Source organism: Tyto alba, unplaced genomic scaffold (genome assembly GCF_018691265.1).
Source record: "Tyto alba isolate M040663 unplaced genomic scaffold, T.alba_DEE_v4.0 Super-Scaffold_40, whole genome shotgun sequence".
NCBI lineage: Eukaryota > Metazoa > Chordata > Aves > Strigiformes > Tytonidae > Tyto > Tyto alba.
The window spans coordinates 46,931,421-46,949,871 of record NW_024881316.1 but is presented as its reverse complement, the minus strand read 5'-3'; the positions used below and the strand labels follow the sequence as shown (position 1 = coordinate 46,949,871).

The 18,451-nt window shown below is 48.7% G+C and overlaps 1 protein-coding gene across 1 annotated transcript in view; it reads right to left on the bottom strand.

Moving 5' to 3' along the window:
* The window catches only part of LOC116964687, a 33,540-nt gene extending 29,938 nt beyond the window's left edge, over positions 1–3,602 (bottom strand). Inside the window, 1 exon segment of the mRNA XM_042803459.1 lies at positions 776–3,602. Within this exon segment, the coding sequence (XP_042659393.1) occupies positions 776–896 (121 nt within the window). The 5' untranslated portion in view covers positions 897–3,602.
* Positions 3,603–18,451: the final 14,849 nt, after the last annotated feature.

The window sequence follows — 18,451 nt, the reverse complement described above, 5'->3', positions numbered from 1 at the left end:
AAAAAATGGCAGTGATAATCTGTGTGAGCAGGGTGTGGTCACAGAAAGTCTTATTCACCCCATGTGTTTCAAGCTAATGTATGGGCTCTTTAGCCTCATCAAAGCCACATTTTCAAGAGCAGTGTGTTTCACCTAGAAAGACTCTTTCACTCTAAAGTGGGTACACACAAGAGCAGAGAGTGGGAAGGATGAGAGGGAGGTTGAGGAAGAGCCATGCTGGCTCCTCAGCTGTGTGTCCACCACTGCCAGGACCTGCAGAGCTGGCAAGCAGGGCACTCTTTGCATCCCATGTCCTTGTCCTGGCTGCACCTCACCTTTGAGTGACCTCTGATGGAAAGTCCTTGCCCAGCCACTGCAAGGGTCCTGCCTTGAGGTAATGAGGTTTTGGGACTCTCAGCTGAGTCACCACTAGATGAGAAGGGACAGCTTTCTGCTCCAGGCATCCCACCGAACCAACAACCCCCTGGGGATCTCTCCCTTGTGCCCCTGCACGGGGCAAAAGATCATCCAGAGGAACCCCCAGAGGAACAGCTGGGTGCAAGTTTGGAGACTGAAACCAAACCCCTTCCTGACACATAGAAGAAGCGGGATTCTATTGCCAGGGGCTCTCTCTGCCCCCTGTCCATGAGCTCCTTGAAAAGCACTCGGAAAACCCCTTTTCCTCAATCCCTGACAACATTTGCACTGCTCCAACTAGTGGGGTCACTTTCTGGGACATGGAAAAACCCATTGATGGGCCCTCACACCTCACCTGTCTCCCCTCTTTCCCTCTCACCTGCAGCACTCTGGATCAACAGGAGGAAGAAGGGGAAGAGCAGGTACAGGATCTTCATGGCTGATGACTGGCGCAGGTCTTCAGGGAGCTGCAGAGGGGGACACCAAGGCAATAATGACATGGAGGAACCCAGGAGGTGCAGAAGCCTCAGCACTGTGGTATACTAAACTGCAGAGGGTCTACCTTCAGCTAAAGTCGATGATATTTCCTCTACCTTTCTCTTCAGGACAATTTCCACCTCTATAGTGCCCAGCTTATCTTGGGACCATTTGTTGATGTCTCAGTCTCTTGGAAATTGAGTAACGAAGCTGATGTTTTGCATTAACTTTCTCAAAGGTCTTCCCCAAAGAACACACTGCAAACCTCGGGGCCAATTGTCACCAATTCAATTAAAACAACATCCAGTGAAATTTGGAAAATGAAGATTTAAAATTGACATTGAAAGTTACGGAACTATTGAACATTTACACCCTCATTCTTCATGTATCAAAGGCTTTTCTCATCAACAAAGCACATATATATTCCCTGATTGCTAGAACCACACAAAGGTCCAAGGTTCTCTGAAGATGCTAAATTCTTATGGCCTGAAATAAACATGGTCTGTCTCCAGGGTTGTCCCCAATCAACAAGTGAAAGGTGACCTGATTTCAAGCAGATCAGAATTATTACTTGTGACTTTCCTCTCTCATTTCTGCCTCTCCTTTAAGCAAGGGCCAGAGCAAGGAAGGTCTGCACATCAGGAAAGGATTGTGCCAACACTCAGTGCCATGCCCTTAGTCAGATTATGGGAGAGAAAGGATCCAGGCGCTCGAATTTGGGGAAATACATGTGCTTGGAAATAACACGCTCTATGAAATGTTACCCAGTGCTCTCCATCAGCTCAGCCAGTCCAAAGCTGGCTGCCCAAAACACCCTGCCCCATCAGCTCTGCTTTCCTGTGCTCAGGAAAGTCCTGCCAGCTTGGCTGGGGAGTGCCCATCCCCAACTCAAGACCAAGCCTGGGCTCCCAGGAAAGACGCTCCACGGCCCCACGCTTCCTACCCCTGCCCTGTGCAGCACCAACCCAGGGAGGAGAAAGAGCACAAGCAAGTGTCTTGGTGGCCAGAAACACAAAAACCAATCAATCTTTTGAGTTAAGTAAAAGCCTGACAGGATGGGAGATCTCTGCACTGCTGTGGGAAAAGTATCGCCTTGCTTTGCTGAGGAAAGTCCCCATTCTCCCAGAACAGAAGACCTCGGGTCCCTCCTCCTGTCTCAACGCACCTTTGCAGTCCCTTTTGTTATTAGGAAATATTAATGCCACCCTCCCCATGTTCTGGGCTCTTAGACTCATAGTAAGGTTTTTATTCTTTTTCCTAGGTGTCTGTGATGGTCTAATTATATCCAGCAGTTTGTCATTTATATGAGTCTAGGGTCATGGTAGTTGAACAGAGAAGCCAAATGGTCAGTTTTTTGAGAAAGAGACCCAGATAATACCTACCTGATGAAGGTCTTGGTGTTCAGGCAGTTAACCAGTGCACCAGGAGTCACCTGCCTCCAGACGCCCTTGTGTCCGAAGAGTACTGGCTTGGTGAAAATACCCTTTTTCTACCATTGCTGGTGGGTGGGACATGTGCTTATTCCTGCTGACACGTCCCCCCTTGGCCAATCAGAAAGGGACCCATTGTGTGAGGATGATGGGGTTGCACCTTGTCCCTCTCTGATGCAATGGGAGAGGCTGAGGTACCTCCTGGAGGTTGTTGTAATCTTCACCGTTACCCTGTGCAACAAGTCTTGTGACACCCATGTCACAGCAGGCATTTGGGCTGTGGTGGCTCAACATGAACTGCCTGGGATGGACAAAGCAGAGTGCTTGGTGTAGACACCGGTAATAACCAGTCCCATAAAAAGATAAAATATTTGTCTTCCTTTCCTCTCAATTTACATAGTAAGCAGATAGTGTGCGACTTGCAGTATTATGCAAAATATTTTAATTTTCTCCTCTTTTAACATTACAAGAACAGCTTCATCCTTACCAAAGTGATTTGCATTTGATATGCCAGGAAGCGACAAGCTACCTTTCTGATGGCTACTGAGATAAACAGACAGCGAACAGAGGGAAAGTGCTCAGGTGAAACCACAGCTCACCTAATTCTGTCTGATTTCACTGCTCTTAAAACTGTAGTTCCTGTTACAAAACCCACAAATGTGGTTCAGTGGAAACAGAAAGAAACAAGGAATGAAAGGGCTTAAGCTCATGTAAGCAGGTTGCTGGTTATTATACTTCTCTTGCCATACTCTATATCTGATCACCATGATTTGTCCTCTATTCCTAGTAAACTTTATTTATAACAATTTCTTTGTACAAACCATCTGTCTGTGGCGTGTCTGCATGGCTGTGCAGTCCTCTAGCAAATTCAAGCCAGAGTACTGGTTATGGGAGAGAGTAACAGGAGTGCTGGTCCATCTCCCAGAGAGACCAAAGCTCTGGAAGTTGGATCCGAGAGAGAATTAAGGGACTTGAGGTTGGATACATCAGAGACAAAGGGTCTGGTGCCATCTGTCAGAGACAGGTGTAAGGCCACCTTTTCTACACACGTAATGGGGATTTTCCCTGAGCAGAAACCAATAGGAGTAGGATTGGGTGTCCGTGGTGGTGTCTTTGTGGATGTGAAGGTCCTAGGAGCATCCTTACTCCTGGAGGTTTGGTATCAGGCTCAAGACTAGCACAACCAAGGGCTGCTGATTTGGAGGGGGCTTCCAGCCCACACTGCAGGGAGATCATGGTTGGGGCCACCCCCTGCCCAGCGGAGCTACTTTGAGCTGGGGATTTTGTGCTGAACCCCACCAGAGCTACTTTGAGCTGGGGATTTTGTGCTGAACCCCACCAGAGCTACTTTGAGCTGGGGATTTTGTGCTGAACCCCACCAGAGCTACTTTGAGCTGGGGATTTTGTGCTGAACCCCACCAGAGCTGCACCTTGGTCCTGCTGATCCAGACCTTGATTTTGACCCAGAGCTGACACCCTGTCCTGGCCTTGACTCATCTTCACGGAGGTGCCCAATGCCCCAGGCTGAGGCTGCTCCCAGTCCCCCTCTCCTGCCCTGATCCATGTCTGGGAGCAGCGGGATGATCCCTGACCTACCAGCCCCCCATGGAGAACTGCCCCATGGCAGTGACGGAGCCACCCCCATGCCCCACATTAAACTTAGCATCATCAATCTGTTCCCAAGGCTTACCCACAATGCTGACCCACAGCCTGGCTTTGAGGTCCTAGCTGACCCCCTCAGCCCAGCTCCAGGTCTTGAACCCCGCCACTAACTCAATCTGAAGCTCCTGAGTGGACCCTTGGCAGCCATCAGTCCCTCTTTCCTCAGGGGCAGAATGACTTTCCCCACCCCCCAGCTACTCCTAGACCCCAAAACACCACCCTGGTGCCACTCACCCAGGCCCCACACCTGGGAATGGATGGACCCATGGCCACTAGAGCAGCAAGTCCTGTGGAACATCCCCATGGAGACTCCCGACCCAGCTTGGGACCCAGTGGACAACCAGCAGGCACCCACTGAAGTTGGGGGGGGGTTCATAGCAACCCCTCATCCCCGACCTTGGATGTGAGGGGAAGGAATCCCCTTGTTGAGAGAGAAGGCTGGTGTTGGGGTCCCTGTTGGTCCCCCCCACACTGGTGGGGATGCTGCTGTGGCTTAGGGCCAACTTGGAGAGGGGGTAGGTGAGAAATAGGGGGGACGGGGGGGAAGTAGTGGTGTTTGTGGGTCCATACCTATCAGGAATTCACTCCGCCTTCTCTGCCCTTCCCTGTACTCAAAGAAAAGAGAGGCACACCCGGACGCCGCTCCATGAGGACACACACACACTCCCCTTGGCAACGGGAATGCAAACCACCGTCTTGTATTGGGGACACTGGGGTAAGGGATTCCCGTGGGACCGCAGTCAGGCTGTCCAGGGTTGCTGTTGCTCCCGGCGGTGCTTGGTGCCTCCGTGCAGCAACACCCCGACCACGCTGCGAGGGCATGGGCTGGTCTCAAAGGGATGCTTGGAGATTGGAGCCGGGGACCCAGGAGCACATCAGGGATACCATCGCCTGCAGGAGAAAAGGTCTGGCAGTGCCTGTCCCAAACAAGGTAGCAGTGAGGGCTTGGGGACATCCCCGTGACTTTGGGTTGCTTATTTTCTCCTCTTTCTCCAACAGCCTCACCTCTAACCCTAACAGGCAGCAACCTCAGCCATTTGGGCAGCCCTCGACCTACCTCCGACAGCAGAATTCTCGCTCAGAGCAAATGCCAACACGACCGATCCCTGGAGGGCATGACCCGAGAGAGCAGAAGCCCCCACGACGCTCACAGTCCTGGGGTGATCCTCGAGCGAGGGACAGCCCTGCAGAGTGTAGAAAGAAGAGACCTTCGGCATGGCCATGTAGAGATGCTGAGCTCAGCTCCTGATCCCTGCACGGCCAGCGTTAGCCCATCCCTGACTGTCCTTTGCCACAAATGCCCGGGCAGGCGTCTGCAACAGAGAACAAGGTGATGTTTGTGCTACTTGGATGGGATTCTCACTACCATCTCTCAGCAGTCTGCAGGAGAGGCTCTCCAACAATTCTGCTGGCTCCCTCCTGGCACAAGGGAGAACTCGCAGGGTGGAAGCAGGATCTGCCTTCCTTCCTCCTTCTCCTCCTCCTCTCCAATAGTGCTGCTGTGTCCAGTGCTGCTGACTGGGAAAGACATGGGCCAGAAGGTACAGGGAAGGTAGCAAATCCTTCTCTTAGGAGCACCAGAGCTTTGTTACAAGTTCCCAGCTCTTGTCCCAGCTGCAGAACCTGTATCAAGAGCTTTTTCTCAAAGGTATGGGGTGTGAGGGACCCCAAAGGGGATGCCACAGCAACCAGAAAACACACATGACTCATCATCTCAGCTGGCAAATCCTCCCTACAAAATACTGACAAAGGATGAATCCTCCACATTCCCCCAGGCATTTCTTACCTGCTGCTCCCTGGAACATCAGGAGGAGAAGAGCACAGAAGAGAGGCAGGATCCGCATGGCTGGGAGGTCCTGGCAGGGTCACAGCTCTAGGGAGAAGAGAAAGCAGGCAGAGATGAACAGGATTGTCCCTGCCTGCCTGCTGTGTAGAGCTTGAACAGGGGACGGGACTGAGGAGAGGGCACAGCCCATCCAGGAGATGTGACCAGTCACCAGTGGGAGGACGCACTCCACAGCCTGAGGGTAGGAGCCTCCCACAGCCTCCCAGCTCCCGGTGGCAGCAACACCAGTTTGGTCCCAGCCAGCTGGTCTCTCCACGTGGCAAAGAATCCCTTGAGATGGCTGACACCTCAAAATGTCCAGCCCAAAAGCTCCTTTTCCTGTTTCTCCCCCTGCCAGAGAAAAGGAGGCATTGCTTTCCTCTTCTGACACCTCTGAGGATCCCCAGGCCTCCAGCCCGGGTCTTGTGTCATCCCGCCTTGCGTAAGGACCATTCCGTGCTGCGGTTTGCTGGACACTTCTTGGGACACACTGCATCCCTGTTCGTTAGAACTTGGCAAGCGATCTGCTTTCACAACACAAAGGAGCTCTGTATTCCTCCCCCAAGTGAAGCGTGCTCTCTGTGCTTCACTTGAAAATAAGTGGGAAGACGCCACATGGGATGACATCTCCGTCCAGCTGGCAATCCCATGAATGACAAGGTTTAATTGTGACTTTGTTGTGTTAAGACTTTGCTGTATATAACCCTTTGTTGATTCTCAGCATATTGATGGTGCCATATTCGTATACTTTTTCAGCCTTGTTGAAGATTCATCAAGCATATATGGGTATCGATATATTAAATACATACTCATGCACAATGTATATTTGCTGGGTGGTTACATGAATATACCTTTTATCCCAATGGTTCATCATATTTCATGACTTTTCTCTGCCTCCATTTCTCTTCCCCATGAGGGAAACTGTACGAAGTATTTGCATACCTGTCTCTGTAGAGATCACTCGGCAGCAAATACTCTGCCATGGTGGTCAGGAGCAGGGCACTCACGACAGCTTCTTTTTTCCTCCATTCCCACAAAACTGAGCTCGTGTATGTGTCAAAGAACAACAGCACAGAGACGTAGTTAACTGCCACCTTAACAAAGCTTTGTAAAGAGCCTGACCCCCACATGCAGCTGCTCCCAGACCCTCATCTCCTATGGCTCTGATGCCGTGACAGCTCAGAGGACATTTAAAAAAAACTGCGCCAAGGCATTTTCCCTTTCTCTGGCTGTAGCTGTAGAATCAACATGACACCAGGAGAAGTGACTGTCCGCAGGGGGCTGTGCTGCATGCCTGAGTTTAGGGTTACCTCTTCCGATGTTTGGAAGAGTACTCATGATCCTCCCAGCTACCAGGGGCTGGGGATTTCAGCAGTGGAGGTTGGCAGCTGGGCCTTTCCTTCTTCCACCTTGTCAAGATGCCAAGTGTCTGTGTGATCCAACCACTGCAAAAAGGGTGGAAGATAACCACTGAAAAAAGGGTGGAAGATAGCCACTGCATGTTTGGAAGAAGCAGAGGAGCCGTGGACTGAGCAGGTTGGTCCAGGACTTGGCTGGGAGACAGAAGTCCTCTTGCAAGGACTCACCTGTGACACAAGGTTGGGAGCTGTGGAGGGTCCAGGAGGATGCCAGAGGCTGTTGCTCTTCCACAGTACCATCCTGCTTAGCAAAGCAGCTTGCCAGTGCCTGCTGCTGTGTGTAAGGGGACTGAGGTGACACAGCTGAAACAAGATTTCCTCTCAGGCCATACCAGGGGCAAGACTCAACTAGCCACAGGGACATTTTTGCAGTGATGAAGCAGGTGGGCTGAGCTATTCACCTCTTGCTCCTTCCACAGGAGGCAGCACACAAGTCACATCATCCTCATGGTGATGTCCAAAACACACCTGGCAAATCCCACTTAAAAAAATCCTTTCTCTCTGCCACGGTCTATAAAGGGAATGTTGTCATTTAAAGTTAAGTGCAGATGAACTCACCCCAGATGGTTGGCAACCTCCCATGATATTTCAGACCCAAGCAAACCAACATGCAAACTGTTCCTGAGTCGAGCCATCTCAGCCTTACCCCTGGGTAGTTGCATCCAAGCTGTTCACGGGGACTAGTCCTGCCCCTTACACACCCAGGCCCTCCCTGAACACTTGTGTGTGCTCACCCTGAGGTTAGGCTGAGCTCACAACTCCACGTCCTGATCTACCTTCATCATCTCTATGATGATCACCCCTATTCCACCAAGGGCTTGATGTGTATCTGAAATGAGCTTTAGCTGCTTGTATGCCCTTGCATCTGGCCATGGTCTAGACAGTCCCACTCCACCAGTTCTGGTGCTATCTGTCTGGCATTTTCTATCCTATCCTTGACAGCATCTCTACCTCCTGGAAAGAACTGTGAGATGAATTCAAACATGTGCAGAGTGTTGGGGAGATGGAATTGGGGTAAGAAGCAGGGAGGAGATGTGCAGCATGGATCCTAGGGGGTAAGGTTTCAGCCTGTGTTCCAATCTAAGCTGGTTCCTGAAGCCGTTCCCCAGCAATAAATGCAAGGGCAGCTATTTGTGGCAGTGAGCTAAAAGTGAGATGATACAGTACTCTGCATGACACTGGCTACAGACACTGGATTGTCTCCAGAGCTGAATCTAAAATGACAAGGACTAAACCCTCTCTGCAAAGTAGTCAGGCCTTGAGCAAAACATCTTGTGCCATTCCAGTTTGTGAAAGAAACGCTCACCTACCGTGTATTGTGCAAAACTTCTTAGGACATAAACTGTAAATTGATGGTTTGGTTCCACTTGGCAACTTCCTCAGGTCTCCATCCAGGGGAATCCCTGCGAGGTGGCCGTTGGCCCAGTTTCCTGCCCTTCACAAGGCTGCGGTTTCAATGGTGGCAGAGTCATTTGCAGAAACAGCTGCTTGGAAGGGAGGCCAGATGCTCTGCAACAAATAGCAAGCTCGGGGCTTCGAGTCAGTCCTTTCCATGTAGGCACTTGGGTAGGTTGTTTCCCTTAAAAAGCCAACCATTACTGCTCTTACCTTTGCTGAGCATCCCTGAGTGCTGCCCTTCACACAGGCCATGGGAGAGTCGAGGTCAGTTCCCACTGTATTGCAGAGATACATGTATTCCCCTTACCCCCAAAAATATGCCCTAAGAGCAGCTAGCTCAGCCTGGTCATGTTTGCTATCAAATTCCCTCTGCTTGGGCTAAAGGGTGGTTACATCCAGACTGATGTTTCAGAAAGGTCCTTGGCCTGTACTAAACCCCAGGGTTATTCCGGCACAGTTCTCCTTGGCCTGAGCTCAGTCCCTGGCAATAGCTGGGCAGGACTCAGAGCTTGGTGCTGGCACCAGTGTTGTTTAACATCTTTGTTGGACAACAAAGATGGACAGTGGGATCAAGTACATCCTCAGCAAGTTCTCTGATGACACTGAGCTGTCTGGTGCAGTGACAGGCTGGAGGGCAGGGATGCCATCCAGAGGGACCTAGACAGTCTGGAGAGGTGGTTCTGTGCAAACCTCGTGGAGTTCAACAAGGCCAACTGCAAGGTCCTGCAAACAGGTTGGGGCAATCCCAAGCACAAACACAGGCTGGGTGAGGAGTGAATTGAGAGCAGCCCTGCGGGGAAGGACTTGGGGGTGTCGGTGGATGGGAAACTATGAGCCAGCAATGTGTGCCCACAGTCCAGAAAGCCACCCGTGCCCTGGGGTGCAGCCAGAGCAGGGGGGGCAGCAGGGCCAGGGAGGGGATTCTCCCCCTCTGCTCCACTCTGGGGAGACCCCCCTGCAGTGCTGGGGCCAGCTCGGGGGCCCCCAACAGCAGAAGGACACGGAGCTGCTCGAGCGGGGCCAGAGGAGGCCACGGAGATGCTGGGGGGGCTGGAGCAGCTCCCCTGGGAGGCTGGGCTGAGAGAGTTGGGGGGGTTCAGCCTGGAGAAGAGAAGGGTCCGGGGAGCCCTTCGAGCGGCCTCCCAGGGCTTAAAGGGGGGACAGGAGAGGGGGGGAGGGACTCTGGATCAGGGGGTGGGGGTAGGACGGGGGGGGATGGTTTTAAACAGAGAGAGGGCAGATTTAGACGAGATCTAAGGCAGAAATTCTTCCCTGTGCGGGGGGTGAGGCGCTGGCCCAGGGTGCCCAGAGCAGCTGTGGCTGCCCCCTCCCTGGAAGGGTTCAAGGCCAGGTTGGACGGGGCTGGGAGCCCCCTGGGCTGGGGGAAGGGGGCCCTGCCTGGGGCAGGGGGGTTGGGACTGGGTGATCTTTAAGGTTCCTTCCAACCCGAAACAGACTGTGATTCTGTGATTCTATGACTCAGGAGACATCATGAGCACAGGTCAGTTGGGAATAGGATGAGGTTGCCCTGCTTTGGAGCTTGCGCTTGCCTGTACATGCATGATCTGTGCCCTGCCAGCTAGTCTCAGGGCAGAAAGCTATTTACTGGCCACAGCCACTGAGTGCTAGACCGAAAGCAGATTTATCTGCACAAGGATGTTCCTGACCATGCAAAAGTATCTTCAGAGACTTCAGGAGTCACTGAGCAACCTGCACCTTCTGAGTGTTCTAATAGTGTTCAGGACAGGACAGGAGAAACCTCTTGCAAGAAGAGTGATTGCAGTAGCAGGGGTATTTGCCTTTCCTACACGTTGTCTAATTGTCCCAAGCAATGTCTTAGGTCTAACTCCTGATTTTCTACTGCAACTGATACAAATTTCGCTGATTTACTCCAAATTTATGTCAGACAAAAAAAACCCCAAAGGTAAAACCAGGCTTTGAATTTTAAAATGAGGTCACCTGCTTCCTCTTGTTCTGATCAGTGTGTCCTTCTTAGTTCCTATAATGAAACAGGATCCTGTTCCCAGATCTGAAAGCTCTGGACCAAGAGGTGGGAACCCAAAGTTTTCAGAGCAGAGGTGCCATGAAGCATCAGACTGGAGAAGACTTTTGTGCTCCTTACAGAAGTGGTGACTGACCCCTGCTTTGGTCACAGCAGAGGATTCCTAGCAGGTATGGGTAGAGAACATGCCAGCACTCATTCAATCAGCAGCCCAAGCGGGGAAAATATTTTGGTAAACTACACGTTCCTGGTAGGTTTAACCTGATTTCAGAATTCTTGTTCAAATTCCTAAAGGGAAATAACACTTCTAGAGAAGTGAATGACAACACCACACACAGCAGCCATACAACCTCCCCAGATCTTGCTTTTATTGAAAGAATAATAACAAATCCTTGATGACTGGTGCAATAGTTCTCTTAATCCAGTGATGTGAAAAGTGATCATCCCCAGATCCCTGGAGATCCTCTGCAATTAGCCACACTACAGCCTACACAAAGGAAAGAATATTTCAGGGTTTTCACGCTTACATTGGTGGTGAAAATCCTGCTACACAGGACTTAACGGAAAATTTGGAAAGTCATCTTTGCCCCAGTTAATCCTAAACTTACCATTTACAGCAAGAATTCCCAAAATGACATTGCCCCAGGTAAGTGTTGCCACGAGGGCATTTCCCAGGGAAGCAGAAGGTCCCACGATATCCACATCGCATGAAAGTTCTTGGAGATTTTGTAAAGCCTGTACCATAAAAAAAAGATAAAAAAATATAAAAATCAGGAGACAATTGTTTCTGACAGGGTTTTGCATTTTGCTAAACTACTGTGAGCTGATCCCATGCCACACCAGTGACCAAAATCACGACAGTCCTAATGCAACCCTCAAAGGAGGAGGTCTATGGGCAGAATAATCAAGCAAATGCTCTAATCCCTTCTTCAGATGTAAGGACTGTGTCTCCAGGCCCAGGACTCCCTTAGGAACTCAGTGACCAGGGACGGACACCAGAGACCTGATAGAAAACAGTAAGTGGGCATTTAAAAGCTCTTAAAGTCTTGTAGGTCATAATTAAGGAGAGATGCACCAGCTCAGATGGGAGGCTGCCACTTCCAGGGGCAGAAAGATGAGGATTTCTGTGCATCAGGATTTTCATAGATTTGGCCTATTTACCTCCCTGTAAATTTCACCCATGTCTCAAAACAGGTCCTGGTGTCTAGCAGATGGCCCCCCTACACGGATAAACCTTACAATGAATGCAGAACAACCACTTCCATGCTAGTAAACACATCGTGCCAGTCATTGCCTTCTGGGTCTGAGGCCAAGCGGTGTGGCATTGATCTTATCTACATGGCTAAACTTTCTTCCCCATTAAAATAGGATATCTACAGTCAGACTGACTTTTGGGAATGGCCACTCGCCTGTGCTATTCCCAGAGCAGGTTTTAGCCATGAAAGTGCTAGTTGTCAGGGGTCAAAACTACTCTTGGGAGCAAACTACCAGTTAGGCAGCGTGTTGCCTGGCCCTGTTTGGTTGATTAATAGAGATGTAGCCAGGCAGGCTAATGTGTTCTGGATGCACCTGACTGACTGCCCATGAACCAATTAATTCCAGTTTCACAGCTCATTCGTGCAACCACACGAAGTCCAGCATATCCAGAAAGTGGAGATCTTGTTCCAGCAAAGAGACCGTGAATATTACACATGCTCAGTAGATCCATCTCATCTCTGGTGTGTCAGGTTCACAGCACGTGAGCAGTGTGGTGCATGCACACACAGCAGCACCCAGAAAATCCAAGGCAAAAATACAGGAGCTCTGGGAAGGCAGAATAGAACATTTCTGGTCCCGAGCTATCTGTCTGTGCAACATTGCAGAGATGACTGTGATCAGTCTCAGCTCTTAGAAACACTTTCTTCCAGAAAAACTGCTTGCTTTAGTATACCCAGAAGATGGATCCTACTGAAAACAGCCCAAACGTCCACTGTGTGTATCTGTATGTTAAATAAAGACATTAAACAGACCAAAGGAACACTTTGCCCGGTGTCCTTCCTATGAAAACTGCCATAAGCAGAAGCCCAGGTAAGAATAAGATCAGGCAAACATATATGGCACTTCTCCCACATTCCTGATCTTCTGGAATTCATCAGAGTCTTTTCCCATCCCTACTTGCCCAGAGGGCACTTTCTATCCTGTTCCCACAGAGATCAACCCCAAACCTCCACTGGCAGTTGTCTGTGCACACAGTGCCCTGCACTGTAATTGTGCCATTGTAGGGGATGGTGTTTAAACACAATTCCTTTCTCTGGATAGTAAGGTGGATTTTGCTTTCCAGATTCCTTTGCATTCCCCCAAAAGGTACAGCCTGACACCATCACTTACGCTTGAACAGGTTTCTCCACCAAGCAGAAGCTATCAGTAGCATTTCAAACTTAACTCACAATCTTCTGCCTCCCCACCCCAAGTACAAGGTCCTGAAGCAAAGGATATTTGGAAAACATTGGACTAGATTCCTTTTTTTTTTCTCCGTGGTTTAAGAGTACTTGATAATGAGTGGTTTGTTGTATGGTGACCCAGAGACAAAGTGATTTAAGAGTCTGCAAGCTTTAATGGGGAAAATGCTGTTGCTGAATGGTAATTTTGGGGTTGCCCCTGGTGCTTTCAACCCAGACTGGATTTTCAGAGGAGTAGCAAAGGCACTGAATTGATGGTTAGAGTGTTTGCCTACTAATTTCACATATCATCTGTAATCTGCTGACAAGTTTTGATGATATATATGAAGATTCTTTGCAGGTGGCAGCTTGGCCACTTCCTGAAGGGGACAGGAGACCAGTATCTACTTCTATATGGCTCCTCATCTTCATTTACACCTTACCTGCAGCTCCATGAAATACCACCAAGAGGAGAACAAAGAGAAAGGAAATTATTTTCATGGCAGAGGATGGACTGGGAACTCCTGTCACTACAGAGAAAGGAGACCAAGACGTTAGTAAGAGGGCTGTCCCTCCATAATCATAGTGGGCTGAGAAGTGACATACAGAAATGTTCTTTGAGATCAAGCGTTATCTAGAAAAGGTATTACACACTTTCTTTACAATAGTATCTATTGTCCTAAGGGTTCCCTGGAGCTTACATAGGATCATGGCACAAGAAGAAACTTCTGTGCAGAAAAATACAATTTTAAATCCCCTTTTAATTCATATATTAATTAACAGAGTATTTATACTAGATCGCTTGATACTTTGCAATACGTTGCAATAAATTTGATTTGCCTTATGGAAGTTAACACTGTTAATTCAGAAAGAAAAAGAAGACAATTTTTACTGTATTTAGATGAAACAACCCAATGTATGTTCTCAAGCTTTTCTAATTAAAAAAAAAAAAACAAAAAAAAAAACCAACCCACAAGCAGAAAATGTTCCTTCACAGTTAAGTTAAAATCCAGCATCTCCCTATTCTTGTTTAGAGGCTGTTGCTTTTTGCTCGCTTCAGGAATTACATGATTTCCAGGATAAATTTCTGAATGTTTACATTTCCTCTCAGCCCTTTTCCTGCAGCCAACAAAAACTCTTCTCCCTTATTGATATTTGAAATCTCTAGAGCTGACTCTTGGTAGCCTGAAGTCACTGCACAGTTAAGGCTATAATAGCGAAAAGCAGCTGTATGTAAAAGATAGAAAGTCGCTAGCCTGTTTAAGGACAGAACTTTTTAAGCAAGGCTAAATAATGAGAAGATTTTGGTTGTTACCAGGTAAGAGGCTCTAGGTTGGAACAGTCCTTGGATCAGTGTCAGCCACTCAGATGCATTAAGATGAAGGAGCAGAGCTTGGCTTTATGCTGTTTCTGGAGGGTGGTGAAGGTTGCTTGACCTTCACAACCTTCTGGTGGCCAATCAGACAATCTTCACAGCTTTGGGGAGCATCGGGGAGGTCCAATGCATCCTCTCTGTTACAATCCACCTATGAGGAACCGAGGTATCACTTTCAAAGTATTGCAGCATCACCTTGGGAAATGTGCTGAGCTGCATGCCAACTGCCTCGGGCCACCTCTGTTTGTGCAATGTGTTTGGCCACGGCAGCTCGCTCAAGGTTCCTGTGCCATATATCTACTGCTTGCTGGCTGAGGCTTGGTGGCAGTTACTCTCCAGCACAATAAAAACAGATATACAGGCTGCCGTGCCTCTGGATGGTCATTCTGTACAGCTCGTTTGGAAGCTGATGCTGTGTGATGAGATCCCTCAGGGAAATGGTACATAGTGGGGTCTGGTGGGATTTACCCAGCCGATGTCCACACAGATGTCCACAGAGCACTTATCTTTCTAAGGCATGCCCCTCATCCTCAACTTTTGGTCCTCGTGGCATGGAAGAAAATCATAAACCTGAAGCTATATTGAAACTGCACAGCTCAGGCAGGCTTCATGGTTGGCATGAGTCATGCCAGTTGAAGTTATTCAATTTAACTGCTCTCTGAGCACAGAAGTTGCTACTTGATGGTCATATCTCTGTTAGGGAGATAACCTCCACCAGGTTTATCTCCAGGCCAAAAAGCAGAGTCTGACCACATCCGTAATATTAAACTCATCCTCCAGCATGGTTTAGCTTCACCTAAATTGCCTGCTCGGAACTGTCCCTGGTTTCTGCCAGCTTTTGGACTGCATCTGGACATCGCAGGGAGAGTGCAAGAGCCAAGATCTGAGAACTGCACAGTAGAAAGGTTTGTGCTCCAGTGCCCAGGTCCTGCCCTGTTTGATTCACTGGCACAGCTGTACTGGGGTTATTTTAGAGCCTATGGCTAAATTATGGGAAGGTGTTGGGCTTAAGCTGGCCTTTGCGCTTGTAACTTGAAAAGAGAAAAAAAAGCACAGATTTTAATATATCAGCCAGTCATTTCAGGGATATGCAATGATTCCTAGCTTTATGTATTAATTTTGATTTCTACAGAAATGCGCTTCAGGTTTTCATGAGGATAGTCATGTGTATCTGAGTGTTATCAATGAACTAGACAGTTATTTCATTTCATGTGGAGGTTGCGCAATCCTTCGTTAGAGTTGATGATAAGTCCATCCCTGCTGTCTTACAGCACAACCTCCTGGACCTCTGTGACATTGCCGGAGTCAAGGAGAAAGCAATCTCTGCCTCAACAAATCTGTGGCCAATTTTCCAGCGTGCCTTTCAGGTAGAAAAGAGAGGAAAGCCTCCTTCTGCCTGAAGTTTCTGGTGCCCAGCAGGATTAGATCCTGGGACCTTTTGGCAATGGGTTATCAAGGAGAAAAAGGCTAGAAGTTCAGCATTGTTACCTTTTGGTGACACTTCCCTTGCTCAGCCATGGATGGATTCTGATCTTCACGATATCAGAAGTTGATGCAATGATTTCAGCAGAGTTTCTTCTGATGTACACCTCTCAGCACAGTGAGGAGCAGAATACAGTCTTAAACTGTAGAAGACATTGCTCTGGTTACATTCACCATTTTAGCTTGAATATATTTGCTTCTGATTTCTCTCCAAATGCAGAGGTTTTATAGACCTCGAGGCTAACCTAGTTGTGGTCAAAGCTTTCTTTGCTGCCTGCCCTGGGCTCGCTGCAGTTTCTGCACCTCCAGGAGCATGAAGTAGTAGATTAGGTCTTGTGAGTGATGAGTCTGTCAACACTCAGGTGTTACAGTTGGCAAAACAGGGACTTACTGGGTTAACAATTCTGCAAAGCAAAGCCATCCAATAAGAGGTGCTCCAGAGAGCAACTGTATTAATTAAATAGTTAAGGAATTGAAGGTGGAAAGGATTTCAGCCTCCCAACAAAAGCTGAAGACCGTGGAGGCTTGCATCAATGGACAGCCAGCTCACAAAAGCTGAGGGATGCGTGAGCAACCCCACCAAGGTGTTTCCCAGAGGTTTCTCCACGAGAAAGCTCTGAGCAGCTGAAGTCCCTGCTGTCACCTTTGCACTGGCACTGCCACAACACGGGCCAAACCACAGGCTCTTCCAAGAGCTGCACATTTTCATCCACAGCTCACAGGTAAGCAGAAAAACAGTTTACAGATTCATTGCTTGCAATTATACACCACAGTCAGCAGCATATTGCCCTCCCTTGCCTGCCTCTGGATATTGTTTTTCCTCCTTTGCAACCCCTTTCCATGCCTTCTCTTTGCTTCTCTTTTTGCCTTCTCTTTCCATGCCTTCCCTGCTGTTCAGGGAGAGCATGTGAGCCTGGGCACTATCTGTGGCCCAGTCCTCCCATTTTGCCCCGCCATCCATAATTGCAAAATTAGCAATGTTGCAGGGGACATCCTGGCCCATCCTTTCAATACCCATTTAAGGACCTGCTGTCCCTGAATTTGTCTAACCCTTTTCAGGCCTGCTGGTGTCGCCTACCTCCACAGACAATGTCCAGAAATTCCCAGACCACGCTCTACAATTTCATTTTCATTACAGCTTTTACTATCTTGCCAGGGACAGAAGAATGTACTGAACTACAGCATGCCACCCCTAAGTGTCCTCCTACTCCTTTCTCATCAAGGACTCCCCCAGTGGTTTATTGCTTTCCATGCATTTACAGACACTTCTACTATCAGTTCAGGTGTCTGTTGCAAAGGGATCTTTGCTTTCCATTTTAGCTCTCTTTCCCACTTGAATCTGACCTGCCACGTTTTATGGGAACTGCTGTTCTCCTCTGTCAGCTGTTTGTTCACCACTGAGCGCCTCCCTTCGAGAGCCTCCCTTGACTTGCCCTTCATTCCCTGCAGGGATTTTTCTTAGACCTCTTTGTTTTCTTTCCCAGTCAAAGCAAATATTTTACTGAGGTTTCTAGCACAGCCTTGTTAACAGCTTTCAGGCTGCCTGCAGGCTTCTTGCTCCTCTGGATTACTCCTTTTGGTGCTTTTCTTTCCTCATTTTTGCTTTTTTGAGATTAGATATTCACATATTGAATATATGTGGTCCCACAACACGGTTAAGCCTAATTGCACTGTGGTTACTTTTACAGAGCAGCTTTCACAAACAACGTTTGATTTAGGTCCTTTGAACTACTCACGACCAAATCCAGGAAGGCGCCTCTTCTTGTGGATGCCAGGACTAGTTGTTCCAAGAATCATCCTTTCACTGCAACAAAAATTTGATCTCTGCATCTTCTGACATCATCCACAACTACCCCTCACAACTACTCTGCTGCATCACCTCGAGCAGGGGAATGATGTGCAAAAGATGCGACCAGATACCTGTGTCCAACAGGGAGGAATTATTGCTTAAATCCTTCTCTAAGGTGTTGTAAAATATTTGCAGCTAGGGTGTGTAGCAAAACACGGGTTGAAACAAGTGCACACAGGTGGCTCAATGCATGAGGGCCAGCTGGGTCCATGTGGCATCATCTGTAGGCAAGCCGAGACTCCCTTTGCCTTCTCTACCTCCTCTCCTGTCCGCAGGGGCAGGGCTAATCAAGGCATGTAGTTGTGCAGGTGGTTTTGATGCTCCTCATTTTTCCTGTCCACTGGATGAGTAAAGCATGGGCTGTGCAGCTCCCCAGTCTTGTTGGGCTTCACTGAACCTCAAATTGTGAACCCCCTCCAAACGATGATGGCATTTCCAGTTCAGCACAGTCCTAACTCTTACATTATCCACCTCTTCCATGGAGTAGATCTTTCTGAGTTCTGTGAAGAAGAGATTTTTCCATGTCTGCCCCATGATAGTGATGACTATTCCGTTTTCTGAGATGTAGCGGTCAGCAATCATGCTCTACACCAAAGGATGAATTGTCCCCAGTTGTTGGTCACAACTAAGATGTTTTTGCATGCTATTTTGTTAACAATGCCTGCATTTATTTTCAAAGAAGATAAACAATTCAGGACGTCAGAGCACAACTCCCCAGGA